This window comes from Gymnodraco acuticeps, unplaced genomic scaffold, assembly GCF_902827175.1.
Source record: "Gymnodraco acuticeps unplaced genomic scaffold, fGymAcu1.1, whole genome shotgun sequence".
In the NCBI taxonomy this organism is placed as follows: Eukaryota; Metazoa; Chordata; class Actinopteri; order Perciformes; family Bathydraconidae; genus Gymnodraco; species Gymnodraco acuticeps.
The window spans coordinates 5,771,790-5,798,869 of record NW_022990295.1 but is presented as its reverse complement, the minus strand read 5'-3'; the positions used below and the strand labels follow the sequence as shown (position 1 = coordinate 5,798,869).

At 43.3% G+C, this 27,080-nt stretch overlaps 2 protein-coding genes across 3 annotated transcripts; one reads left to right on the top strand and one right to left on the bottom strand.

Annotated features, from left to right (window-relative positions):
* Positions 1-140: 140 nt before the first annotated feature.
* Positions 141-11,390, bottom strand: tgfb3 (transforming growth factor, beta 3). The gene is made up of 7 exons (XM_034222129.1): positions 10,650-11,390; positions 6,014-6,177; positions 4,441-4,570; positions 4,209-4,316; positions 2,463-2,619; positions 1,749-1,902; positions 141-1,161 (listed from the first exon to the last, which is right to left on the bottom strand). Exons 1-7 carry the CDS (start codon positions 10,993-10,995, stop codon positions 1,003-1,005), a joined length of 1,218 nt encoding a protein of 405 aa, XP_034078020.1. The 5' UTR covers positions 10,996-11,390; the 3' UTR covers positions 141-1,002.
* Positions 11,391-12,632: 1,242 nt separating this feature from the next.
* Positions 12,633-25,745, top strand: LOC117550206 (intraflagellar transport protein 43 homolog A). Of its 2 annotated transcripts, XM_034222579.1 has the most exons (10): positions 12,651-12,787; positions 14,431-14,532; positions 14,629-14,649; positions 16,983-17,053; positions 19,545-19,580; positions 20,331-20,377; positions 24,161-24,224; positions 24,951-25,026; positions 25,151-25,213; positions 25,449-25,745. In XM_034222579.1, exons 1-10 carry the CDS (start codon positions 12,743-12,745, stop codon positions 25,557-25,559), a joined length of 636 nt encoding a protein of 211 aa, XP_034078470.1. In that variant the 5' UTR covers positions 12,651-12,742; the 3' UTR covers positions 25,560-25,745. The 2 variants fall into 2 exon arrangements, with proteins under 2 accessions (XP_034078471.1, XP_034078470.1); XM_034222580.1 differs by lacking the exon at positions 14,629-14,649 and having other exon boundaries at positions 12,633-12,787.
* Positions 25,746-27,080: the final 1,335 nt, after the last annotated feature.

Sequence of the window (27,080 nt, the reverse complement as noted above, 5' to 3'; positions counted from 1 at the left end):
ACCACACACAGAAGTTTGTCTTAGACTTGACTATGATTTCTTTTTTCTTGGTTGTCTAGATTTACCCTTTAAATAAAGTGCTCTAAAAAACATAACCCCAACATAAAAACTCAAACAATAATGAAATATGAACAACTCTATCCAACTGTCAATTTTTAATTAAAAAAAAAGGTGTTTCCAAGAGTAATACAAAAAACATTTACAGATTGTGATCTACTTAAGTGTTCACTTAGTGACATACGTCGTCTCATACAACAGAAAGGCTTCACTTTAAAACAAAACTATCCCTGGAATCACCATCCTGTTGTATTACAGAGGTAAACATAACCACGGATATACTACTTTAGAATAAAGGTTGGTTTCCAGCATGTATTTTTCTTTTTGTCCTAAAGTCATCTTTAATTCAAAAGCATTTTAATCCTAAACAAACAGTGTCGGAGCTGCGGCGTGCACAGCGGCGGTTTCCAGCTCGGACATTTCGAAGGTGTCCTGTGCGTCAGAGGCGAGGGATGTGTTTGCCCTCAACAAACAATCACGTTAGTTTCACCCTCTTTGACGTATTCCTATTGGTTCAGACTGCATTCTCAGTCATTTTTCCTCTTTTGGACTGCAATTATTGTATGTCCTTAAGAATGCAGTGGTCATTAGAGACAATTATTGTTCTGTTCTTCCTGTTGTGTAGCACTGAGGTACAGGCTGGTCACAGGCTGGAATATGACACAAAAAAAAAACATTGATGTCAAAAAACGATTGCTGAAGAGGTTGGATGGGTTTGAGAGTGCCCGTTAGTGAAGTGGTGTTTGACAAGTCTTCTTAGTAAACGCTGCCAATGATTGCAGGAATTCCTCTTTTGTTTTTTCGAGAGATCGAGAGAGAGCTTGGACCAGGGCTGAATCAGGGGTTGAAGGTGGAGGGGAAAAGTGTACCGCGCCCCCTCTCCCCCCTCGTACCCGCTCCTGAGTAGTGCTGGGAGCCGCCGCGTCCCGCGTCTCGCCCTGAAGTCTAGCTGCACTTGCAGGACTTGACGACCATGTTGGAGAGCTGCTCGACTTTAGGGGAGCGACCCACGTAGTAGAGGATGGTGAGGGGCTCCAAGTCCTGAGGAACGCAGCAGGGGGAGGCCGATGCTTCAGGGTTCAACGTGTTGTACAGGCTCAGCAGCTGTGGAAGAAAGAGTAGAAGACGATAAGGAGGGGTGTTTCACAGAACAGAATCTCAACTTTAAAGGTCACCTATTATGCAAAATCTACTTTTTCCTGTCGTATACATGTGTCCCCTCTGTGTAAAGAGATTCTGAAAGTTTCAGGAAAAAATACGTTTTTGTCCTGATCCATTTATATAAAAACCTGTCTGAAAATGAGCTGATCAGATTTGGGCCACTTTATGATGTCATAACGTTTTTTTGGCTTGTGTAACCATTAGCCAATCACCAACCAAGGTGACCCCCGCCCACCTTATCACCTGCATCTCCTCCTAGAGCACCATTGTGTTTTTTAAAAACCAAATATCTTGCAGAGGGGCGTGGCCAGCAACAGCTCATTAGCATTTAAAGCTACAGACACAGAATCAGCACTTTAGAAACAGGGCTGAAACAGAGGGGTTTATGGGATGCTACAATGGGTGATCTGTTTGGTATTTTGAGCCAAACGCTTCAGAGACATGCTTTGTATATATCTGAGACCTATAATATATTGATGAAAAACTGTCTAATAGGGGACCTTTAATGTGTTGTGGTGCTTTGTTCTCACCGAGCTGTGGGTGGTGTCTGCGCTGCGTAGGTAAGGACAGGGACCAGAGCAGAAGTTAGCGTAGTATCCTTCAGGCTGATGGATCCACCTCCAGCCCAAATCCTGTCGGAAATTAATATATAGTGGTCGCACACAGCAGTTCTCCTCATAGTTGCTGCAGACAAGAGAGGACAGAGAGGATTACACTCATTTCACTTCACAGATAACGTGCTATTTTAGGGATTGTATACATTTTCCTCTCCCTGGGCACGATGCCAGAAATGAGTGTGAAGTATAGAAATTCCTCTCCTAGGTGTGCCCTTATCTTCCCTCTTGGAGTCAGCCCAGGTGTCTCTGGTACTGCCTGTCAGCCTGACAGAGGAAATCCAGAGCTGAGGAGATGGAGTGTAAGAGGAGGCGGTGTTTGCTAGTACTGGGACAGATCCCGACATGTATTAACTATTACCTCTGTCATGCTCGTGTAGATGATTAACAAGCCTATCCTTTGCCCATGTACTCGGCTTCCTTGCCATCTTTTAGAGGCGTGACACCTGATATGTTGCCTTGGCCGGTGCACCGCTTGACAATTTTCCTCTGCTGCAACACTGTAGAAGCAGCTAGTCTTTATTTGCAATATTTTACCCAGCCAAGTGTTAAATCCACCTTATTTTACAAAGCTAAAGACAAATGTCTAACAGTTTATTACATTTTCCACGGCGGAGAAATGTGCCTTACTTGAAGCAGTAATTGGTGTCGAGTGCCCGCTTGCGCCTGCGGGAGGAGGACTGGGCATCCAGCCTGTGGGGGGGCAGCATCATGAGGATGAGGTGGGGGTACAGCTGCTCCTTCTGCTTTTTCACACGGCCCAGATCGTCATAGTCCACTTCCATACCTGCAGGAGAGAGCCTTTCAGTCTGGAGGAACCAGGTAAAACTGCACAGCAGATTTATTGACAATTGTAAAATGTCTTCGAGAGCAGACTCTAAGCAAACTCTAATCAGTGTAGTGTACTTTACAGAAGGATCCAGAAAGGGCTTCACTCACTTTTGGATCACTTTTCACCCTTCTCCTTATTCAACGCTGGTCCCTGACTTCCTTCTTTTCTCCATCCCTACCCCCCCCCCCCACCTCAGCCTGCGTCTGCTCATCCAATCTGCCCCTGATAGCTAAAGCAGTGGATATCTCCAGAGAGATGCTGCTGTTGGATATGTACGCCCCTCTTTAATTCGGGGCCAAGCGTCTGAGCGCCGTGGCAGCACATTCCTTGTGGCCAAGCCAGTCAGGAGTGTTCCCAGGGCCGAGGGCCCGGGGGCCCCAGTGCTAAGTGAGATACCAGATCAATTGTATTCCCATGCTCTGTCTCTCTCTTCATCTTAGAAAGGAAACCCATTATCTTACTAAAAAGACCTCAATAGGTATTGCTGCTGGAGGAACATGATGATGATGTTGATGACAGGATGAAAAGGGACCTTTTTTTTACCAGGCTCATAAAAAGGAGAGTAATGTAAGTGTTATTGTATTATTATAACCAGATTCTCAATCATCTAAGGAAACTGCTCTAGAATATTTCCTGAGCAATAAAAGACTAAATAAACGCCTCAGGTATCTTTCATTTGGCTGTGAGCGCTCGGTAACAAAAGGCCTTTTGAGCCTTCTATGTAAATTACAAAGACATGTCATTTAGAGTTTAATCTAACAAATGTCTACTTTCATCAAATCCTCTGCCATTTGTAGCTGTATATAGTATAAACCAGATGGGGAGCCTCTGTTTAAGTTTTGTAGGGGCATATTTACAATTAACAGAAAAACATCAACCAAAGCATGCCAGCTTTCACTGTTTCCACATTTGGAAATATCTGAAACAAGCACTATAACTAAAACTGCAGCCCAAAACAAACTCCAAGGATAAACTGGTTTTAAGACCCACAAATGCAAATCATCCTAAAACCAGCACTGCCTCAAAAGCACTGATTAGAATGAAACAAACTTGAGATGCCTATCAGTAGCATGAGACAAATCAAATAAATTAAACAGAATTAAATGTTATCTGGCTCTTGATCATGAATATAAACTGGCAGAATGTATTTTCAATGTGAGAGATCAAAAGCAGAGAGAAATCCAGACTTAGCAGAGACCACAGTCTGACCATAAGACACAGAAAGAGCTGGGAATCTATACAAAAGGCAAGATTGAGACTGAGATGTGCTCTTAAAATGGGAAAAATCTGAGTATACTCAAAGAAACTGGACTGATTGGTTCCTGGTCTGAAGACTAATCTAGAATAAATGCAAAATATTTAAAGGAATAGTTTAGGAACATCTTTGGGGAAAACACGGTTATCTTACTGGTAGTTAGACCTGTTTATTAGAAAGAAAGAAAATATTCCCAAACTATGAACTTCTCACTGAAATTGACGTAAAAACCCATCTTGCTTACCCAACCATGTCTTTCGCATCACTAAGGTTTTAAATGCAGTCTCACCTTTGAACTTGACCTCGAGCACCTCATTGGCATTCTCAATAATGTCCCCATTAGGCCTGAAAGTGTGGCAGGGACAATGCACGCTGATCTCCAGGCCAAGATTGGTCTCTGAGGGGGAAACAAGAGCAGAGAGATATAAGGAGCTGACGTGTTCCCCTGAAGCTGTGATCCTACATTTCCAATGAACCAATGCAATTTGGCAGGTTATGATTTAAGTAGGTGTCCCACTCACGTCGGTACATCAGCCACTCTCTCACTGTCTCCGTAACATCAAAGGAAACCCACTCAGGCGTTCCCTTGGTCAGGACGTTCTTGCCCCCAATGTAGCGCTGCTTGGCTTTGGGGTCGTCTTTCTGGAGGATCTGTGAGGAAAGACGAAAATGTGACCCAGCTGCATAAACTCTCTTTCTTTTACTCACACACACACACACACACACACACACACACACACACACACACACCACACACACACACACACACACACACACACACACACACACACACACACACACACACACACACAACACACACACACACACACCACACACACACACACACACACACACACACACACACACACACACACACACACACACACACACACACACACACACAGAACCAGAGCTGTCTGTCTGAGCCAGACTCTCCAGGATGCCTTGGGCCAAATGTCTACTCTTTATGGAAAAAGTGCCTCCCTGTGTCGATATCCCCATTTTGCAAGTTAATGCCTGCGTGTTACCCTCCTGCCAATGAGGACCTGGCTGTCCTTCACGTCAGCAGTTTAAACTTTGACTTTAGCTGGCCTCCCAGATGCAGTGTCATGCAGTTCAGGATAAAAAAGCAGGGTTGCAGGTAACACTGCGGACATTCATGTTACTGACTGCGTTATCGTGTTGAGGCCCCAGAACTCACGATGGAAGGAAATGCAAAGCGTGTGGTTCAGACATTCCTATCTCCATCAGCACTTCTTTGAACAAAGGTGTTTATCTGTAAGAAATGTGTGTGTTTGGGTGGTGGGTATGAGCGCCGAGCCCCACAGCAGTTCTATGGATAACCAGGTTCCTGAACATTGTCAGCATCTAATCTGTCTTCCTGTGGGAACAAGGGGCCAGCGTCAGCCTTCTGCCAATCAACCTCCAGCCTGAAAGTGTGGGGGCGAGCAGGCAGCTCCATTTACTCCCCCAGTGGGTGACCCTGCCTCTATCTCCTTCTAGGCCCCTGGAAACAATCTGAGGGCCTGACAGCCTGTATTCAGCGCTGGCCAGAGCCTTGCCTCAGAGGCGGTATGCAGTCCGGAGACGCTTGTCTCCCTGGCAGGAAATGTTGGAACCTGATCATTACTCCAAGTGTCTCACGGGAGATTAATGAGGAAACCGAACAAAACAAAATAATTCATCCCATACCCCACACACACGCTGACATCCAGCAGATGCATGCTCAAACACACAAATGCTTAGAAACCCACAAATGCAGGTGCACATCTATAAACCCTCTTTTGAATGAAAAAAGCCCTACTTGATCTAGCAAGGATGGATTATTAGATTGACAGTCATAAAAGAATAATTAATCTAGGGTTTCTAGAAGATGGCTGTACAAGCTCTTAAATGTGTCTTAACGTAAAATCATTTGACTGTAAGCACATGGAATAATGATCAGCGCAAGAAAAAAAGGAGAAAGGAAGTTGGACACCCTAATGTAAATGTTTTCATCTTTCTCGCTGACCTACAAAGGCCTTCTGAGAGAAATAGAGCACATTAGCCTCCAGCGTTATGCTAACAGTGGAAATGAACGGTCAGTTCACACACCTGGTAGAGCTCAATCCTCTGCTCGTTTCTCTTGGCTCCGCTGTTGGGGATCCGCAGGGCTCTGAACTCGGCCCGGAACAAGTTGGTGGAGTTCTTCTCCATGGTGGAGACGTTGAAGCGGAATACCTTGGAGGTGATACCCTTAGGGCAGTACGGGAGGTCATCTGCAGGTAAAAATGGAAATGATGACTCAACAGTTGCTTTAAATGGGTTATTTGATATATCTCTTTTTTTTTGTTTAACTGGAAATCTCATTGTTTCTTTTGTCAGAGTCCCTTTAAGCTCTTATCCATCTGTTACCTCATAGTGTACATGTTATCAACGCCTATTTTCCACTGATATCCTAACAGGGGGAGATGTTTACCTTCTGATTATTGATAAGCTTTTTGCAGAGGATTCTCTTAAGAGTTTAAATAAATTGAGATAGTTTGCAGATAAAAAAAACGTTTTCTTCTCTATTTCCTGAGAGACGTGGGCCATTACTGAAAACCATCTGCTTATAATTTGTGCGGTCCGAGTTAGCAACAAGTTGAAGTCATGAAATGAAAACCAAATGTCCCATGTGGTGGTGGAGCGGGCTGCAGAGGGACGGCAGCGTGCTCCTCCTCCTCCTCCTCCTCCTCCCTCCTCCTCCTCCTCCCCTCCTCCTCCTCCTCCTCCTCCTCCTCCTCCTCCTCCTCCTCCTCCTCCTCCTCCTCCTCCTCCTCCTCCTCCTCCTCCTGCTCCTCCTGCTGCTCCCACCAGCTCTTGAGACCAACAGGTGCTCCGAGGGCTCGGCCAGATGCCAAGTATTCCCTGGAACTTGGAAATGTATCCGGAGCATGTGGGCTCACATACTGGAGCAGAACAATACCTGAGAAACCATCAAGGAGGGCGACTACATCGTGACAGTAAGGCCAGTAAGAGCATGCTTGACTAGCAGTAAGTTGCTGTATCCATGGTGCATTCATATGATATCACTCTGAGCTTTAGCTGAATCTGGTAAATAAATGGCCAAAATGTGATCTATGTAAAAAGCTTCCCACAGCATTTCTCTTTTTTATACCTTAATATTATAGAGCAGTTTATTATCTTAACAGGCCAAGCACATGCAGTGTTGAGCAACACAAGCACATAGCAAAACTTTTTATGGGCCAAGTGGAAACAGTCGTTTACAGCCAAGCCATAGCTAATTTATTACCCCAAGCTTAAACTTTATTACTGAGCCTCAGATTTGCTGGTGGTTGAAAGGGGCATTGCACCTTCAGCTGATTTGCACCTCAAGCTGTTTTGGGACGAATGGAAACTTAGAAATGCAGTTGTTTCTGTGTCATGCAATAAGAACTTGCACATTTCCAAGTATCTGTACTTCATTTGACCCAAATTCCAATTTCAGCGTCCTCCCAGTCATTATCTTATATTTCCACAAGGCTTTTTCAACTTTCCCTATTTATAGGTGACCTTTTAAGCATTAATCCCAAGCCAGATATCTGTCCAGTGTTTCCACACAATCCATAAGGAGGAAACCTCAGTAGCCTTTTCCTCCGCTCACCCACTGCTCCGTCCCCCCTCTGCCTCCCCCACAGAAGGTGGAAAGCCCCACTTTCGAAGGGAGATTTGAAATTCTAATCAAGTCTTTGGTTTCCTTTTGGATGACCTCATTTTTCCCATTGCAATGGTTTTAGGTGGATTTCACATTATGGCTTATTTTTGCCAAGGGTCTGAAAGGTAATTTGTTCCATGTTGGTAATTGGAGGGGATAGCTTGCATAATTAAAATGATATACATTCACCAATTTCCCGACTCCCACTATAGGTCTTAAGATTGATTGTCAAGATGCTGACATAGGTTTGACCTATAAACTATTTGAAGTAGCAGAGATGTATGTTAATAAGCTTCACAAGGGTCTTGTTTCTATCTGGAAATCCACTCAGAAATGAACGATTTTGAGTTTTTTAAAGTATTGTACTCGTTATCTTGTAAACCTTATTTAAGAAAAACATCAGACCTATTGTTCTGATATAGCGAAAACACACAAGATCAAATTAATGATATCATTTTACCAAGCATTCTCATTTACACACGCAAAAGTTATTTACAGTCACCTATTCACATTCTTCCTTCTCGTATTATCACTCGGTGAATTTGAGAAAGGCTTTAAATGAGGGATTTAGGGGTACAGTTATTCAGGAAGGCCCGGGGACAGACTCTGGCATGGCTCTGTAGTAAAGCTTCGTATAAAATGCCTCGCCTAGACGTTGTCGACCACACCTCGTACCCTCCAGTGTGTGCGATCCTCTCCTCTCATGACACAGACCCTTCCTGATGAAAAAAACCTCTCAGGAATCACCTCTCTTTGCCCTTTTGCCCGGAGGATTGTCTGTGATGTCAGTCTCTCCAGAGCTTTTTGGAAGTAAACAAAGGAAATAGGACACATAAGGCAGCAGGTGCTAGCCAGCTGCTGAGGTGTCTTGTAGAGGACAACAACCCATTTATTTGAAATAAAGTAGTTAAGCTTTGTTGTAAAGTTGAATAGCCATATATGAAATTAGGATTTTAATTATGCTGCTATGGTTTCATTTTGACTCACCCATGATGCAGAAAACTGATCATTAGTTTCAAAAATAATGAATTTAAATGCTGTGTTGTATCATATAATCTAATTCCTCTGCTTCCTATAGTGTGGCATGTCATTACATGTGATGAGACAATGTCAAGTACCTCTCTGCTGCAGTTCAAAACAACTTTTTTCCACTTGATTAAGGATGAGGAAGCAACAATGGTAAAGGCGTGGGAGTTGAGGGGGGGAGAGATGCAGTTTCTTTGGCCAAAGACCTCTGTCTCTGTTTGCTCAGATGACATCATCTTTCTACTATCCCATATATCAGATACGCTGCTGTCTCAGCGCTAGTGCTAATTTTGTACTGACCCAACACTGAGTCAATGATTGGCTTGAAATGTCACTGAAACTGCATGCTCCAGTGTGCAAGGCACCATCTTTCTCATTTAAGAGTACGTGCATTCTTAGCTAAGTTATTGTGCCAAAGGTCATTATTTCCTTTCATTATGTTTGTATCTTGTTTCTTCAACAGAAACACAATATAATGAGCCACACTGGCCTCCTGATGCACCAGAAAATGAAAATATGTTGCTGCTCAGTCTCAGTTATGCTTCATATAGTCATTTACTGTGTGGCAAATGCCTTGGTTTGCATGAACAGTTGTGGCTCTGGAGCAAGTGGCACATTAAAGTATGACAGAAAAGTTTCTGTTTAACTTTTTAACTGCGCATGAAAAAAAGCAAAACTTGACTTTATTCCCAAACACTCCCACCTTCCAAAAGTGGTGGATGTAAAACTCATTATATCCAGCAGGAATACAAATGAACTACAACATGATCAAGGTGACAGACATTATGTTACACTGTCTGCAACATGCCCTGCTCTCTTTACAATTACAGAATGGAAAGGGAGAGTGCTAATTAATGTATGTTGGCACATTCTGTTAATTTCCTAATATCCTTCCTGGATAAGCTGTTTAGTGCAGTGTGTTGCCAGTAGTAAGTGAAGTTCATGTCTCGTATTATCACCTAGAAGGGCCTTCAGTATGAGACCGGCGTGATGTGTCCTGGGCACCTGGCCATCACTGATCCCACTCCTTAGACCTCTGTTTGTTTTGGGAGCTCTGGCTACCTCTGACCAGCGGATAAACCCCGAGCTGTGTATTTTGAGTGTCAGAAGCACTTTGTGGGACCTGTGAAATGGATTTGATTCACGACTTATGCTGGAACGGGCAGAGGCTCTGCTGAGTGTCACAGCACACCATAAACACCTGTTGATCTTTAAGCTGGTTACACTGTGCACAAACTGGCCTCTGACCGGCATACAAATCCAATTCACACTAAGAAACTGACTTTCTCTGGAGAATCTGCTGCTCAGTGAGCTTCTGTTTCAGGTTTCTGGAACAATCAATGGACCATAGTTTATACAGGAAATACCAATATGGATGAACAAGGGAATTAGATAACGCACAGCTCGCGCTTTGCTACTAGAGAGAAATAGTGGGGGGAATAGAAGTGAGAGAGTTGTTACACTGGATGAAACATATTGGGAAACTCACGGCCAGAAAATGGAAATGAGGTATTGGAGTTGGCAATAAATACTAGACTTAACTGCCTGAGAATTTTCCTAGCTAAGGAATGTGTCAGACTAAGGCTGGAGTTCCCATGGCTTTGGTGTGAGGTATGTAGGAGGAATGGTGCTCATTCCAATTAGACTGTTTACTTTGCCCTCTCCTTTGCGCACCGCTCCACTTCTCACAGGCGCGTCTGTGCGTAAAGGCTGCACAGACACGAGTCGACTTACGGCTAGCTGGGAAAGTCACAACCCTGTTGTTGATATTGTTACCACCTATGATAATTTTGTGTTGAGGCCACATACACCTTTTCACTTTTACGACTGTACACAGATTTGTACAAGTTAAGGCATTTGGATCAAGTTTGGGCACCTACGATTAACAATGTTGGCAGCATGGCGCATTGGCAAAATCAATAATTACTCCACCCTATGTTTTTTAACCACCCACATTTAGAACACAATATTTTAACTTTAGTGCAAAAATAAACACTTATTGACCATGATTAAAAACAAACAACTTACTGTTTTCTGGCGGACCATTGATCATGTTGAACTTGTAAATCTCCTTGGCATAGTACTCAGTCTCCGTGTTATCCTGTCCACAGCTCTGATGCCTGTCTCTTCCCAGCTCCTCAATGAGCTCCTTGGTGCTGTTATAAAGGGCCAGGACCTGAAACGGTACCTGACTCGGACCTGTTGTTTGAGGTGGACTGGTCAGCCGGAGTTTACTGAGGATCTGTCCCCGGACCGCCTCTACTCTCTTTTTCTTTATGTGGTCGATGTCCACAGTGGTGCAAGTGGATAGCGACAAAGTCATTGTCACACAATTTGAGAGGAGGAAAAACAGAAGTGCTTTTCCCAGATTCATATTTCACTCTGCGTTCGCTCACAACCGAGGCTTGTCAAGTAAAAAAACAAAACAAAATTCCGATTTGAATAGAGTCCCCTTTCTCTTTTCATTCAGGTCGTGAGTGAGATCTGTTCCTGGAGGAATCCCATTTTCTTAAGTGCTATGTCATCTTTGCGAAATGCGATTTTGCATTGGAGCTAATCCGTGCCATTTTGGAAATGTATCTCAACTCTTCATTAAACTATGTATTCTACTCTTCATCCCCCCTTATCTCATGCAAGCAGTTCATCTATTCTTCGTGGGTTTACAGGGCTCCGATGTCTGCACTGCGGTTCAGTTTCTCCATTGCACTGGGCTCTTTCCATCCACTTGTTGTCAAGGAGTCAGTGCGCCTCTGCTCTCTCGCTGCAGTCCCGGCCTCAAACAAACTCAAACGCTCTCCACTCTCACTCATACTTTATAGTCCCTAGCGGTGACGTTTTAGAGGGAGGGGCAGCAAGTTATTAGCCTCAGTACGGACAATGAGATCCTATTCTGAAATGCACTTAAAAAGACTTCAAATGTGGTGTTGTCAAACTTCAAAACATGTGCGTAATATTGGGCAATGTGGGATTTTGCAACAGTGAATAAAGAAAAAAACTTTGATTGCACTGTTTTGTTGATAGGATAATCTTATTTTCTTTTCTTTCCTCTATAAGTATATAACACAAATACGATTTGTATTTTATGAATAAGACTGAAGTTGCATTGTGTTTATGTTTGCTTATTCATGTCAAATAAGGACCTTAAACCTGATTGGAGGGTCATTGAGTTGATTTTACGAGTCCTTTGACAATATTGGCAGCATCCAAAATACGTTTTGGAGACAAATTGATTGCAGATGGAAGGCTAAAGTTAACAAAAGAGATCTTGGAGGTGCACAGGGACCCCAGCCAGCTGCTGTGATCCTTTGGATGCTACTGTTCAGAGCCCATCAGCATCATACAACATGCATAAGGGACATCTAGCGGACAACAGGGGGAGGTTCAGGTCCCATCACTAATTCCTTTCTCACACTGAGGACATGCACTGTGGCAGGGCAATGCAGGAGACGGGAAATGTGATGAGACTCTACTTGATTATGGCTGAGGAAGATGACAAAGACGTGGGAGTTGTGGGAACGATTCTGATTGTTTAAGGCAAACTCTGACTCTGATTGTTTAGATTACATCATTCTTCTATTAACCTTTCCCTCCCTTGTTTTTTACTGACCCAACAACAACACTGAGTCAATATTTGGCCCGAGCTTAACTGCATGCATGCTTTAGTGTGCAAGGCATAAGCTTTCTAATTTTAGGAAAGTATACTCACTTGATGTTATGAGGCCAGGCCAGGGTCATTCTTTAGTTCAGATATATTTTACATCAATGTGGCTATCATTTTAATTTTGCAGCTGGTAAAGGATGAGATAATAATAACTATTTATACTGCCAGGTATCTCCATCCATATTATTGCACATCGAACTAGTTGATCTAATTTATGAATTAATAGTATGAACCTGCTGCCTGCAAATGTAGTAAATAATGTGACTAAATTAATTTAGTGGAGTAAAAAATACGCATACCCTACTATCTGTGTATCGTAGAAAATCCGTGAACACTTCATGGAGACACACTGGAACACACGCTTTCTACAGATTGGCGTTACCATGGAGAGCGTTGCCATGTGACGCGTAGTTAACAGGAAGACGCTGTCCTGCCTGGAGGGGTAGCAAGGAGGAGAGACATGGAAGATAACTTTCAGCTTGGAGAAACTGGAGCAGTTAAAAATGTGAGTGACTCGGTAAATCGCAGAGAAGGGAGCAAGACATAAGAGGCAGAGGTAACGTTAAACTCGTGCGCTGTAAATAGAGAGTAGGGAGCATAAAGTACCTGAAGAAGAACCTGTGAAGCGCGGCTATTGCTAGCTACTTAGCGTTTAAGCTAACATGAGACGTCAATATTTGCCACTCGGCGAATAAGTTAACAAACCAACAAACCTGTTAGCAGCGGAGAGACATTACCATTTACCGTTTTTAAACAACGGCAGCTTGAAGGTTTGTCTGCGCATTTAGCTAACGTTGACTAGCTAAGTGGTGCTAGCCTAAATTTCCCATCATGCAAAGCACGGATACACCATTTGCAGATGCTGTGCTAAGTTGTATTTTTTCTTTATTTTCCAATTGTGACTGCTGAACTCCATCGAAAACGTAAACAAACGTTCCTTTTCTGGTGTACCTATACTGTAATACAAATGCTATCACAACCTTTCGCTAGAAAACACACATATATATATATCAGTGGACTGCTCTGACACAGTGTAATATAAATACTAAAGTTAGTGCTAGGTTGGATATTGGACAGACGTTATCACCAGTCTTCTTTCCTAGTCTCACAGACTATGACTTCAGAGGACAGTTAGCATTCACTTTTAACCACAGGTGTTTTACTTAGGGACCATCAATAAATGGTCAATACTCTTAAAATGAAAATACCTGCGTGCTTACTTGCTCATTAGGGGAAATGATGCTTAAACATAGAAATCACTAATGTGTCTTTATTTCGCACACATTTTATGATGATAACTTACGTGTCATGAATTGATTGAATATTTGAATTCAGGGGATCATTCCATTTTATTTTTCAATAGCGCCCCTTCATGTGACCCAGTGACTCCAAATCAATTCCTCATTTTATTTCTAAGTATGACAGACTTTCTATTGGATTGTATTGCCTTTTCTATTATATATGAAAATGACTATTGAAATTAAGCAGTTGTTTTGTAATGAGAAGGCTAGTTTTGGCTTTGGGAAGTTTGATTTTCTTTCATCAATTCCATATCATGTCACTCAAAAGACGATGTGTGCCCTCCGTGTCCAGTGCTGCATTCATTTTGATATACTGGGTCACATGACATGGAAGCTAAAGAAATACAACTTTCCACTACAAAAACTGCTTTTTCTGGACTAAAATCCAATAAAATGAGGAGTGTCTACTTTTCCAGTGTAGCAATGCAAATTGATGAATATATTTGGAGTCACTGGGTCATAGGATATGGAAGACCTTTAATAAAAAAACAGCAGAATATTTATAAAAAAGAAGCCCTAAAATCCAATAAAAAAAGAGGTGGGACTTCATTTTTCAGTGTAGTCAAAGTTTCTGGTATACATCTGGAGTCAGTGGATCACATGACATGAAAGCTGTTTCAAAATGATCCTCTATTGAAACAATATATATATTGCGACATCTGCACATTGTGCCCTAAAAACTGGAAGTACCAAACCTGGTTGATTTATGAAAGCTAAATACCTTGATCATGTGGTTGGCTCATTAGATGGCACAATTAAAGCAAAGCAAACCACAAAGTCTTTGGTAGTGTTTGGCAGAGCTTCTCTGGCTTTCTGATATCATATATTTTTCCTGCACTTTTCCCAGGTTGCAAAGTCTGGACGAAGAGCTCGCCTTGCAGCTGACCAATCCTCGTTCGAAGATTCTCGTCCCATAAGGAAGTCCTCCACATCTGCTTCAATGGGAGAAGTATGTAAACACATGATAGTCGACACTTAGGGGCATGTTATCATTTCCCTTTACCATCATTTTCATCAATATGCATTTTGTTTTTGTCTCACACATGAATCAAATGAGGACTATGAGGTAGGTAGCATGAAAGAAATTGGTGAATTTGCATGGCTTCTGCTGCTTATTTCTCCAGACGTCAACTTTATACTATTTTACACTCGTCCTCCTTCCACAAACACTGAGGTGTTCATTCCAGCTGGTTGGATTTGATATCCAGGCCTCATCACTCTCACATTGAACCACACACCGTATCACAGCTTGACTTACGCAGTATAACGTTGTAATAGAGGGCTCATTAATGCACAGACATATAAGTTACAATATGTGTACCGTTTCAAAGCAGAGAGAAAAAAGCTGTCTGCTTTTCAATTATTATTAGGAATGATGTGTGTATTGACTCTGATGTGCTTGCATGACATGTAAAGTGTCCCTTCATACAAGCTCTAAAACCCTTTTAAACGTCAGTCACAAAGCTTAGTTATTGTTCTCTTGTAAATTGCCTAATTGAAACACAAGCAGATGACATCACTAAAGTCCCCATGACTACCAACTTTTCATTCCGCCACTTTGAGTCTGTGCAGATATGTTGTTGTAAAGTTTTCCTTCTGATGTCTGCCTCTTAAAATAAGTTGCTAAATTTAGACTTAATATAGGGCACCAATATATGAGAGAAGTCAAATCTGAGGACAGTGGAAATATATCAAATCATTTCACTCCACTATCGTTGGCATTTATGGAATCAGTCACATCTCCCAGATTGGCAAACTGTAAACCAGCCAACATTCCCGAAGTAAAACATTCCAGCAATGCTTTAGCTTTTGGCTAATCTACCCAAATTAGGCCAACTTCCCTAATGTATGAACCAGTATTCTCGTGCCCTTTGTGACCTGCTGTGCACATGCAATACATTTTTCCAGAGTGTCGTGCGACTGGGTGGGTTTATTTGCAGTCTTCGTTTATCAACCCTGGCCTCTTCTGCCTAAAATACCCAACTGATTGGTCACATTCCTGACGTCCTTTAAAACAAAGACTCATTTGCTTTTATGGGCTCATAGGGTTTGGCCACCACAAGTCCCTTGCCCTAGAGACCATCAGAGAATCCTAAATTAGAGTCTTCAGGAGCTAAGTTAATTGCCTTTACAGCCATAACTATTTTACTAGGACTGTGAAGTTCATATTTGGTCATGAAGTATTCAAGGCACAGATTTGTTTAGTTTCTCAGGACACTTATGGTCCTCTCCATTTCTTTAGAGTGAAATAACTGTCACAGGATGGATTTATTGCACTCAGAGACACTTGACCTTACTATCTTGTCTCTCGTGAAAATGTTTCACTGTCAGAAATACCAAACAAAACACAAGTGGAATTTAACAAACATCACTTGAAGGAATGTTGCTTAAAATGACTCAATTGTCGTTATGGTAATCCCCTTTGTTCTTAATAAAGAGACAGTTACTAATTACAGGAAGTTGAGTTGTTCAGCCTCAGCTCTCTCGATGAATGGTAATATACAGCGGAGCAGAGTGGCTCCCCCTCCCTCTGCCCTGCTTAATGGCCACATTCAGATTTATAAATGGCTTTGGTGAAGGAACCAGCCATGAAAGATTATTTCCTCTTTCATCATAAACGAAAGAAATTCTTCACGAGCACTTTGTCCTCTGCAGACCCAATTTAGTAATGAGAAATGTTGTGCCTTTTTTTTTTTCATAATCCATTTGTCTAGTGCCCACCCTCGTGTGCTCGGAGGAATTCATTCATTCAAGCGCCGGTCTCAGGGTCCCGGTCTCAGGATCGAGATGCATACTTGCTTTACTATTTTCAGAATCAAAGAATGAGAGGGAGAGGGTCATTTCTTTCCTCCTGATCTATTTTAGGGTCTGACTTACAGGCCGTGGCAGTTCCCACACTCTGCCCCATACGTTTGGTGCTGCAAATGGACGGTATTGAAAACTATAGAAATAAACAAAACAATGGAGTGCATATAGACGACCGTGTGCGGCACATACCAGGCCTATTGTTTACTTTACATGAGCTACATGACGGTAGCTTGAAACATAACTAGTACAGAGGTGAAACTTAGTTTAAATGATCCCGAGCCTTTAGGGGGACAATTAAAGTAAGCATTTTATTGTCCTTTACGTTTCTTCTATTGTAGGTAAGAGGGCCACCTACTGGCAGATTCCCTTTTTAGAAAATGATGTCTCTCTTACACAATAAAGCCTATTAACATATTTATCACACAGGTATTGATGTATCACATAAGCCCTATAATTATGACACATCTTAAAGCTATTTCATACACAAACATTAACTTTTAAACGTAGTGCTCCAAGACTAAAGCCAGATAACAGTTAGATTGTCTATGAGTGAATACATCTTCAACAAATGAAAGTTCTCTCTTCTTCCAGGGTCCTCCTCCTAAACCGGCCCGGCGGCAGGGCGGCTGGGCAGAAGAAAGCTCTGGTTCTGGTTCTGCCAAGTACGTTTCTCCACCTTTTACCTCCGTCTCCCGCAGCCACACTACGGAAGGCGGAGACAGCGAGCTGTGGTCTCGGGTTTATGTGTTATTAATGAACTCTCATGCTGTTGAATGAGCTTATTTATCAGTGCATATTTGGCACTCAGGCTGTGAATCAACAAGGTTAGAGGGAGCCTGTCTGAGCAGCAACTCTCCATTCGTCTTCATCTGTGAGCAAGGCGGTAATTGACATGGTTAATGCATCAGCCACAGGAGGGCACTGTTAGTCAGCTAGCCACTTCATCACCAGGGTTCAAGCCACTTAATCACCCCTTACCACTGCAGGCTGCTCTTTACACGGGGAGCACAACACGGAGGATTTACAAAGTATTTGGAACAGATGGAACATGTTTCCCACCCAGGCTTCGCCTACCACTTACACATCTAAATCTATATACTGTACATGACTAAATCAACTCTGCTCGTGTGGAACGGCCTCTCTACAACGCTCCTTTTCTCATTCCGAGTGGAGGTGAGAGCATAGGAGATGCATTGAAGTGAACACACTGAGGCAAGTGTGCTTATTTGCGTAGTTTACTGCACCGTTAGTGCAAGCAGGGAAAACAGAAAACTCAATAGATCTTTCCTTTCTCGCAGAAGGTCAGCGCGTCGCTTCTCTGCTTCTGTGTAACCCGGCTTGGTTCGCAGTCTCAAAGCGATTGAAATACAGGAGGTGTAAAAGGGTTTTGCGCACGCATTGATCCTCTCTGAACAAAGTAAGTAATGGTCCCCCCTGGAACCGGCAAGGACTTTTCCCTTCAATGTCACCCCTCATGCTCAATCACCGCCGCCCTCCTCCCACTAATCCCAGCGCAGAAATCCCGGGATTTGTCGATCTATCACTTCTAATTGACACTAAATGATCTGTCAGTTTATTGATGAACCTTTGAAACCAGGTTGTCACAATATATTTTATCCCTAACAACTTTTTCCAGACAGTTTTACCATGTCTATCGCTTTGCCTTACATGAGTCTTAATCAAGGGGCCTGTAATGTATCTTAAGTGTCGCCACCCCCGCCCCTCCCCCCCCCAGACAGGACACAGTCCAAGGGCAGGCAGGTGGGCTCCCTCTGCTCTGCCCTGCCTGGGTGGACTCATGGAAACCTTCAGGGCTGTCGATCCACACGCAGCAGGGATGAGACAGAGACAACAGGAGGAAACCTTTTTAGAGAATTGGGTAGCTAGTTGTGTTTTATGTCATTCTTTCTTTTTTAAATTGGATCTCCCCTTGAAAATAGTTTTAAAGATGAATAATCCGATACACAAAACAAATGCGTCATGACTTAAATGTCTGTTTTCAGATGAACGCTATTTGATCTACTAAAAACGACTTTGCTCTAAGGATGGTTATGTGTTGCAAGCTTTATTTCGTTTGAGTTTGTTTTCCTGAATTTGAATGATATCTGCTCTGCCTGTCGAGTCTCATTTATTTGTATGCCCCAAATTCCCAAATCAAATTAGCCATATCAATTGTTCAGACTCCTGCAGGAAAACCCTTTTAATAGAAAAAAGCTACTTTAAAGGAGAACAAGGTCTAATGGTTAACTAAAAGTAGGTTCTGAACCTGGTGTCCAGGTGCGGCTTTTGATGTACAAGCTTTGGTTTGCCTTTCTAGTGACGTCTTTACTGCCTCTCTGTTTTTGGAGCCCCTGAATTAGCCCCTGCCATTTGTATGCAGTGATTTAAATATAAACATACAGTAGTTGCTTAAGTGAAGTGCACCTTTTTATATACTTTTTGGATGAATGTACATTTATTTAGAAGTTTGCATTCACCTAAAATCAGTAACCTTGATTTCTGGCAGTATGAAATGATGAAAATGACAGTAAAAACCACTATTGCTGCACAGGATGTGTTACTTTTACATCCAGTAGGGGGCACTACTCAACCAGGAGAACCAGAACCAAAAGCGTTTTGCATGAGGAGAAAAAGATAAACAAAAGTTTAAGCTGCTTTTTTTAAGCACATAGAACTTACTGTGATTTTTAAATGATGGTTGATATAGTAATATACTTCTTAGGTAATAATAATATTGTTTTTATTTGATTTCTGATGGGATTGCTACATATTTAAATATACAGTGGATGCTAATAATACTGTGTAGAGGCAGAGACATGTTAAAACACACTATGTTGTCTGGCATGCTCTGTTCTAGCTGAGCTGTGTAAATGGACACAATTCAGAAAATAACCGCACGATCCAGAAGGAGACGAGGAGAAGTCAAAACTATTGTAGAGCCCACTTCGTCTGATAAAGCAGAATTACAGTCATTAGATAAATATATAACAGGAAGTATTTATTAAAATCCCTCTAAGGACTAAGAATATATAACCAGTATGTACTGTGTACAGCTCGAGTTCTGTACTTCCAATTGTTTAGAAGTAAGCAAACATTTTAAATAACGTGTGATATTTAATTTGTTTGACATTTGTTTATTCTGCTGCTTCACAGATCCTCCAGAAGGCCTGCAGCAGAGGATCTGGAAGAGTACGTTCACTCCATATTTCATTGTATTCCTACACATTCAATGCCAGTTACAATTCTGTGTGGCTGGATAAAAATAGGTCACTAAGAATTAGTTATTTTGCAGTAAAGTGAAAACAGCGCTGTACTTTCAGATTGTCCTTGGTTGCAACTAATCCTTGCCTTCCAAGAACAATCACTTAACATGATTAAAAAACGGCGTGACTGAGTTGTCATCACTTTTATTGCCGTTAGGAGCCAAGTTTTCCTGTTATTCTATTTTTTCCTCCCAACCCCCCTTTACATCATTCTGTGACTAGAATAGACATCATGAGGGGAGGCAGCTAGAGGACGAAGTCATCTATGTTTTACTCATCGTCGGATGTTGGAGCCCGGTGCCTGAATGGCTGCAGTGAGACGGAGGCTTTGTGTGTAGGAGTTGTTACCCGGCAGAAAAGTCCCTTATGTTGTGCTCCTGTCACAACTGCCTTGTCTCAGTAATACTTATTCAGACTGCTGCCTGAGCTGGGTATTTTTTATACTTTTTTTCAAATCCTAGAGGTGATCTTGTCAATGGCTGTAGACCGGTCACAGCACGGCAGCGTCTTAAAGCACCATCAGTGCTTTTTTGAAAGAGAGTTTTCAGAAGTCCAGTAGCACAAAACCAGCCCATCTTTAAAGCAAATTAGCCCAGGATCCTTCTCACTCCTCACCGTCAGGCTGCATTTTGAAAGCATTAAATAATTCATACTCTCACACTTCCTGTTTCTACAGCCGCCGCCTGCGACCACAAACCCCCCAGGGATCAGATGATGAAGGAGGTAAGAGCACCCTCACTGTCCCCCACTCTGTGTCCCCTCCTCATGGGCAAAGAGGAGCCCTCCAGTGCTTCCAGCGGCACATTCATCCTCTGGAAGTAGAGCAGATAAGCAGGCAGTCAGATCATCACTTTTCACTGATGCTCACACCATATTTCTCCTTGAATCCAGCATGGAGTCATCTGTGAGAGCTCTGCATCTGTGTTCCTGCTTCTGACCACTGCGTGACTCTGTAGAAGCTTGGCTCCTTTGAGGACAACGACAAGTGAACATGCTCATTAAATAGGGTTAAATCTATTAGGTGATGGGGAATGGTGTGGCAGGAGGTCAGTGTTCCCTCACTACTTAGAGCACACACACACACACACACACACACACACACACACACACACACACACACACACACATACATGTACACACACATGCACAGTGTGTCTGGCAGCTGCTGTTGAATACAGATCTAGCTCTAACTGAGCCACCTGAGGGCCCAACTCTGCGCACCACAAACAATGTCAGGACTGAGGAGGGACATTTCAGCTGAACCCTGCCTAGAATAATTGTTCTGTTTTGCGACGGCAGGCAGCTGGGGAAATAGGTTCAAACTGCCTTGGTAAAGATCGGTTAGCAGCGTGAGTGCTCAACTGACACTGAAGGACTTCTACACATCACTGTCCCAGGGAAAGGGATGCTGTTTATGGGCGAAACATCTGTATTAAATGTTTGATATTATAATAATGACCATAAGAAGGAGAATACATATACAAAACTGAAAACCAAGACAAATGTAAATAATGAAAAATAAATGGGTCCCATTGACAGGATGTGTTTTTCAATATCTAGCTTTTTATCATTTAAAAAAGTTCATAAGAACTATGAACTACAAAAACCATGGATTTAATCATCTCACTGCCCTAATGTAAATGTTGCTAAATTACCCTATATTTCGTTATATTTTCATTAAAAAAATCTAACTTTTCATTGAAAATGTGGAAACTACCATTTAAAAACAATTCTAAATGTACTGATTAGTCACAATTAATTTCACATAAACTGCAGGGTTTGAGGTACTGTATAACTTCTCTAATCTCTATTACAATTTATGTACACACACACACACACACACACACACACACACACACACACACACACACACACACACACACACATTCAATGTCTGTCACACTGTAGTATGCGCTTGCTCAACCTGCCAGTTGAATGAAAGTCCAGCGGTTTGGTTCTCTTGCAGTTAATGCCGCCGGAAAGATTATTACTCTGGTGAGGGAGACCTCTTAATACAGAGCCGGAGGCAGGGGCATTGGAAATTACAGAGCTGAGGGTTAGTGAGATAGCCCCTGCGATCTTGATTATGTCCCCTACCCTTATCCCTTATGTCCACTGGCTACACGCACACCGAGAGAGAAGGCTAGCCCCCCAGTCCCCTGCTCCCATCCTCCCATCAGCTGACCCCACAGCCTCCTGCCGGTCACTTAAAAAAGCACAAGTATCGCAAAAACACTCATCTGTTTCATGTCTCACTGTCTTGCTCTTACTCGGTGATGTGTTAAATATTTTCCCATACGCCTTTCAAATGTATTCAGTGCCTATAATCATTGGGCTGGCCCCCTGCGTAGATTATAGGAGCCCGAGTGATGTAAAGAGGGGGCCTGTCTCGGCAGAGTCGCTGACTGGCGTGTGCCTGCCGGGAGTATGTCTACATTCACAGCAAATGATCCCCTTTTGATATTTACATGCTGCAGCGAGGCAGCCGGACGCGGGCGGGTAATAAGGATACGCCTGGCCTGCTCGCTGCCAGACAAAAGCCACCTTGATGCATGTCCAGCGCAGGGAGGAAGTGAGTGGAGGTGAAGCAGGAGGGACCGCTCCTCCTGATGGAGCTGCCCTCTGCGTCTGGAGAAAACATGGCTTGTTGGCGGCTGCTTTGATGCCCCGCTTGACCTCCAGTAATAGGTTGAATTTGAAGCTCATTTAAAAATGTTGTTCCTTTTTTCACTTAATAAAAGACTTTGCATATAGACAACAAATGCCTCTGTGCTCCACATTGAACTCTCGTGAAGTGTGTTAATAGTGCATTACTGGCTGAAATGAAAAAGCGTGTGTGTGGAGGGATAGACAACCCAGGAAGTTGTTTGCAAAGAGTCGGACAGCAAGGCTTTTTGATGTCATCGCACTAAGACCATTACATTTGATTGGGGGTCCAGGGGGGACGGATTCTGCTGAACGCTGTGCTTTGTAAATGAGAGGACAAAGTGTCACCGCGGCCTCATGAATATGAAATACCCGCGCCCGCATTTATTTGGATATCAGAAACACAGATGAACCTTGTCAGCGGCTAAACGAGCGTGGCATTTTTAATTTGGTTTAATTAAAAAAGAGAAAGAAATAAGTTATCAACAGAGGGAGAGCTTTTGTTATCATGTGAAAGTTGAGGGCTCGAAATCAAAAGGATTTCTCTTCGTCCATAACTTCATGAAGAACTGAATTTTAGTGCTCCTTCAAAGGTGGATGTTTCTTCAACTCTAGTTTATTTTCAGGAGTATTTTTAAAGGGATGGTGACATAGATGCCAAGATATTTCCTCACATCAGATGCACACTTCCATCTCCTCACCTCTATTTAGCTCCACTATTGACTCTCCCCTCAGGGTGCAGTACTGTGGTTAGAGATTACTGACAACCCTCTTCATGGAGTCCATCTCTCTCTCTCTCTCTCCTCTCTCCTCTCTCTCTCCTCTCTCTCTCTTCTCTCTTACACTCTCTCTCTCTCTCTCTCTCTCTCTCTCTCTCTCTCTCTCTCTCTCTCTCCTCTCTGTCAACACTCAGGTGTAGAGCTAATAAGGATGTGTGGTCTGCTGTCCCCCACAAAATATTGTTCAGGAAATTCACATCCCACCCAAAGTTAACACATTTTCCTTCAGGGCAGATGCTTTTTATTGACTGTTTTGTACATTCTTCTTAGGCTATACAGTTACCTTTAAAAAGCCATCACACAATAACATCTAATTACAAGAGTCTTTGAGCACTTTCTTTATTAATTATTCAGTAAATCATGTTTTGATCCAGTTTATCTATATCCCTTATTATGCCTCTTTCATTTCCCTGCTCCAAAAAATGTTCATTTGAAAAATGCTGTGAAAGTTTGCCCTGTCCTTCTTGGGAGTAGAGCCATCCTCTGTCCTGTTGCGTTTTGCCAATTAAAGTGGGTTCCCACTGTTTGAGCAGCGGGTTGGCGGCTCCTGGCTCTGCAGCCCCTGCCAGGCCGCACGGTGACTTCCGACCCCACACAGATGGGCCCGCAAGCAAATACTCTTGCACATGGCTGGATGCCGCCCCAGTCGGAGTGGCAGAGTGGACATGGAGGTCGGCCCGCCGGCTACTGAGGGTCCTGGGGGTGGGTGGCGCTGACAGGGCCCAAATGCTAAGGTAGCAGGGGGTGCTTTCTGGGGAGCCCCTGGCCAGCGCCCCTCTCACAGCAGGAAGAGCTGCCGCCTCGCCTCCTGAATATTCATGGCCGCATGGCTGTTGTGACAGGGCAGCTCTTATGAGGATGTTACCAGAGAGAGGGAGGGGAGGAAGTGCCACGCAGACACGGTCACACACACCCACGTTCACACAGAAATGTGCATTCCAAGCAGCCGTACACAGGGGATTTACCGCGTTTTTCATAAATGGTTCTGTTGTTGTGCTGCCTATCAGATTATCTTAAATGTTGGCACTTTTTTAAATGTTATCATATCATCTGCTAAATGCTGTGGTCTACGTTTTTTTAGTAATTCCAGACCTCGAAGAAGTACAGGAAGAAGATCTCAACAACCAAATAGCAGCTCCACCAAGGTACCCTTCTGACACACCCTTTTCCAAGTTCATGGAAAATAAGGATTTAAACACACACACACACACAGCCACACACACACACAGCGTGTCCCCATGTCCAGCAGTTAACCTTTGTCCGTGCGAGGACATTAGATCAGCAGCCTGCTCTGGTGACTTTGATGGTTACTCGTCCTCCACTCGTGCCGTTGCAGAGTCTTGCTTTATCGGACTGAAATGGAGAAATAACAGTTGGGTGTGATTTATGCAACTCTGTTACCAGGGTCCCTACTAACCGGGCCCTTTGATTTACAGGGCAGTGAGAGACACACCGACATGTGTCGAATATGTAGCAAGGCTATGACAGCGGTGGAGGTTATTAGGCTGGGGCTTGCTCTCTGTGCGAGATAATATCCACATTGAACTCATTGCAGGGGCAATGTAGCGTGTAATGTGCAGTAAGTAGGACTGGCATGCACTGCTAGGCCCCGGCCACTTTGAGAGCCCCCCCCACTTAATTCCAACCCACAGATAAGCAGCTGGGTTTCAATTTGAAGCGTTTACCACTTGGCAACAATCTCCTGCTCTCTGTGGTCTTTGCTTGAAGTCTTGAAGCTTCGTTGTGCACAAACTTCTACAAAGCACTGCAGTCGGCAAGCCTTTTTGTTTTTCTGTGACGTGTTATCCTTATTGAAATGAAAGTCTGTTTGTGTATCTAATGTGTATTCTGTCTTTCTGTCCCCCTGTTAGCATGCAGGTGAACCGGGTGGTGACCTACAGAGATCTGGACAATGATCTGAAGTATTACTCTGCGTTCCAGCCCTTAGTAAGTCAAGGGCATTTTTTCATATATGTATGCTATGTCTCTTCTTGTCAAGGTGGTTCATTTAGCAAAGCACATGACTTCTGTTTGTGCAAGCCAAGTGAAGTGTACTGTGATCTTTCTTCAGGACGGAGAGATCGACTTGAAGCTCCTCACCAAGGTTTTAGCTCCGGAGCAGGAGGTGAAAGAGGTGAGTGAATTGTTAGTAAATATAGCTTGTGAGCTCCTAGCGAATGCATGTCCAGCTGTTTCGGGAGCACCAGGGGAGGTTGCCACTCTGTCTCCCAGGTAATCAAGATTTATGATGTGTACATTAACACCCTCTGCTCTCCTTCCCCTGGTCTCTGTTCCCCTTGTTCTCCTCCTTGGGATGTCTCCCCTCTGCCTCTCTAATTCTTCTTCTCTCCCCCTCTTCTGCTCTGCAGGATGATGTGATCTGGGACTGGGATCATCTGTTTACAGAGGTGTCCTCAGAGCTGCTGATGGAATGGGATCAAGGAGAGAGTGAGGATCAGGCTGCGTTGCCTGTAACATGAGGAAGAGGTGTGGACTTCAAAAGGCTCCAGTGGGAACAGGCTGAATGTCCATTACACAGAAGGGCCAGTGACTTTGGTTATATTAACTTTAATTACTGTTTGTTACCCAGAATTTATATTTTGTAAAGTGTATATACATTGTTTGTCATCTTTTTCTAAATAAAGGTCACTGTGCATTGAACATGACGTGATGTTTTACCCTGTCTTTGTTAGAGTTTTTAGAATTTCACCCTAAACAGCCAAAAGGCAAACTGATTTTCTTTAAAAGATCCCTGAAAAAAGCTGTCGCAGATAAAAAATGCCCTCCCTGTAGTTCCAGCTTTATCAACACCCTTATACAAGTCCAAGGTTGATAATCAGCTAAGCTGAAATCCAGTTGATTGTGTTCAAATCAGTGCTGGAATTGGGCCGGTACTCACCGGTACGCAGTACCGGCACTTCTGGTTCTGACCCATGGAGTACCGGCACTTCTTGCTCAGTACCGGCATGCTGGCGGTACTCCGGTACTCATGCACCGTGCCAGTACTCAACACTCTCCCGCCGTTCTTATTATACATCCATATATATATATATATATATATACAGCCGCCCGGTACTCAGTAGATGCGTCATGAGGTGCCGAACGGACATTCTCATCGCTCTAACCGCTGGAGTTTCACAGCGGCTGTCAGCTGTTTACTCCTGTCATTCAAACAGAACGTGCTGGAGAGGGGGCGGGGCTTATCTTCTCCATGTAAATACTGTGGTGGAAACGACTATGTCAAAATTAACCTATTTGACCGTGATTTAATAGTAATACACGTTTTCAAAATATAATAATAATGCCGAAGTAACAACATACTGAAAACTGTTAGTAAAACCATGTTTTAATGCTTTACAATTTACATACCTAGATGCACGTGTGTTGTGTTTATGCAGTGCAACTCCCACCCAGTGGGTGGCTATGTAGAGTGATCGAACAGAGCAGGCACGCCCCCGAGAGAAGGAAAGCAAGTCACGTCACAAATTAGCATTTCTAAAATGTTAGCGTGGATTAATAAAAGTGCAAAAAGACAGCGGTTGTCGCCGGAAGAAACTTCAAATACAGAGAATGCTGTGCCTGTGTTGGAAATTGTGTCTGATGGGGAGCTTTCTTTGGTTGATCCTCCTGCTCCAAGTTCTAGTGCATTAGCATTAGCACTAGCCCCGCCGCCTCCTCCAGAGCCTCTAACGTTAGCTGCTGCTGGCGCAACTGCCACCACCAACACCGGGCAAAGCGATGCACCTGACTGCTGGACAACGGACCAGGTGCAATATGTTTGCAAGACCAATGCATGGCTCCTTCTTAAAGATAAGAAGCTAGGATGTCGGATATGCAGAGATGTCAAATCTTTCGGAATACACACTGGACAAGGACTGAAACTGTCAACTGAATGGGGTGAGTGTGCAGTGTCTCCTTTCGGTGTTGACAAGGGCAAACAACAAGCTAGCCTGATAAAAAAAATCAAAGAACATAAAGAATCACAAGCCCATGTAAAAGCT

Excerpts from the sequence above, each read along its gene's own strand:
- tgfb3 (XM_034222129.1), bottom strand. The coding sequence starts at position 10,995 with ATGAATCTGGGAAAAGCACTTCTGTTTTTCCTCCTCTCAAATTGTGTG. Across the intron at positions 6,178-10,649 it reads CAATGGTCCGCCAGAAAACA|ATGACCTCCCGTACTGCCCT; the intron begins GTAAGTTGTTTG and ends TTTTACCTGCAG. Across the intron at positions 4,317-4,440 it reads AGAGTGGCTGATGTACCGAC|AGACCAATCTTGGCCTGGAG; the intron begins GTGAGTGGGACA and ends TTTCCCCCTCAG.
- LOC117550206 (XM_034222579.1), top strand. The coding sequence starts at position 12,743 with ATGGAAGATAACTTTCAGCTTGGAGAAACTGGAGCAGTTAAAAAT. Across the intron at positions 14,533-14,628 it reads CATCTGCTTCAATGGGAGAA|GAATCAAATGAGGACTATGA; the intron begins GTATGTAAACAC and ends TGTCTCACACAT. Across the intron at positions 17,054-19,544 it reads TCTGGTTCTGGTTCTGCCAA|ATCCTCCAGAAGGCCTGCAG; the intron begins GTACGTTTCTCC and ends GCTGCTTCACAG.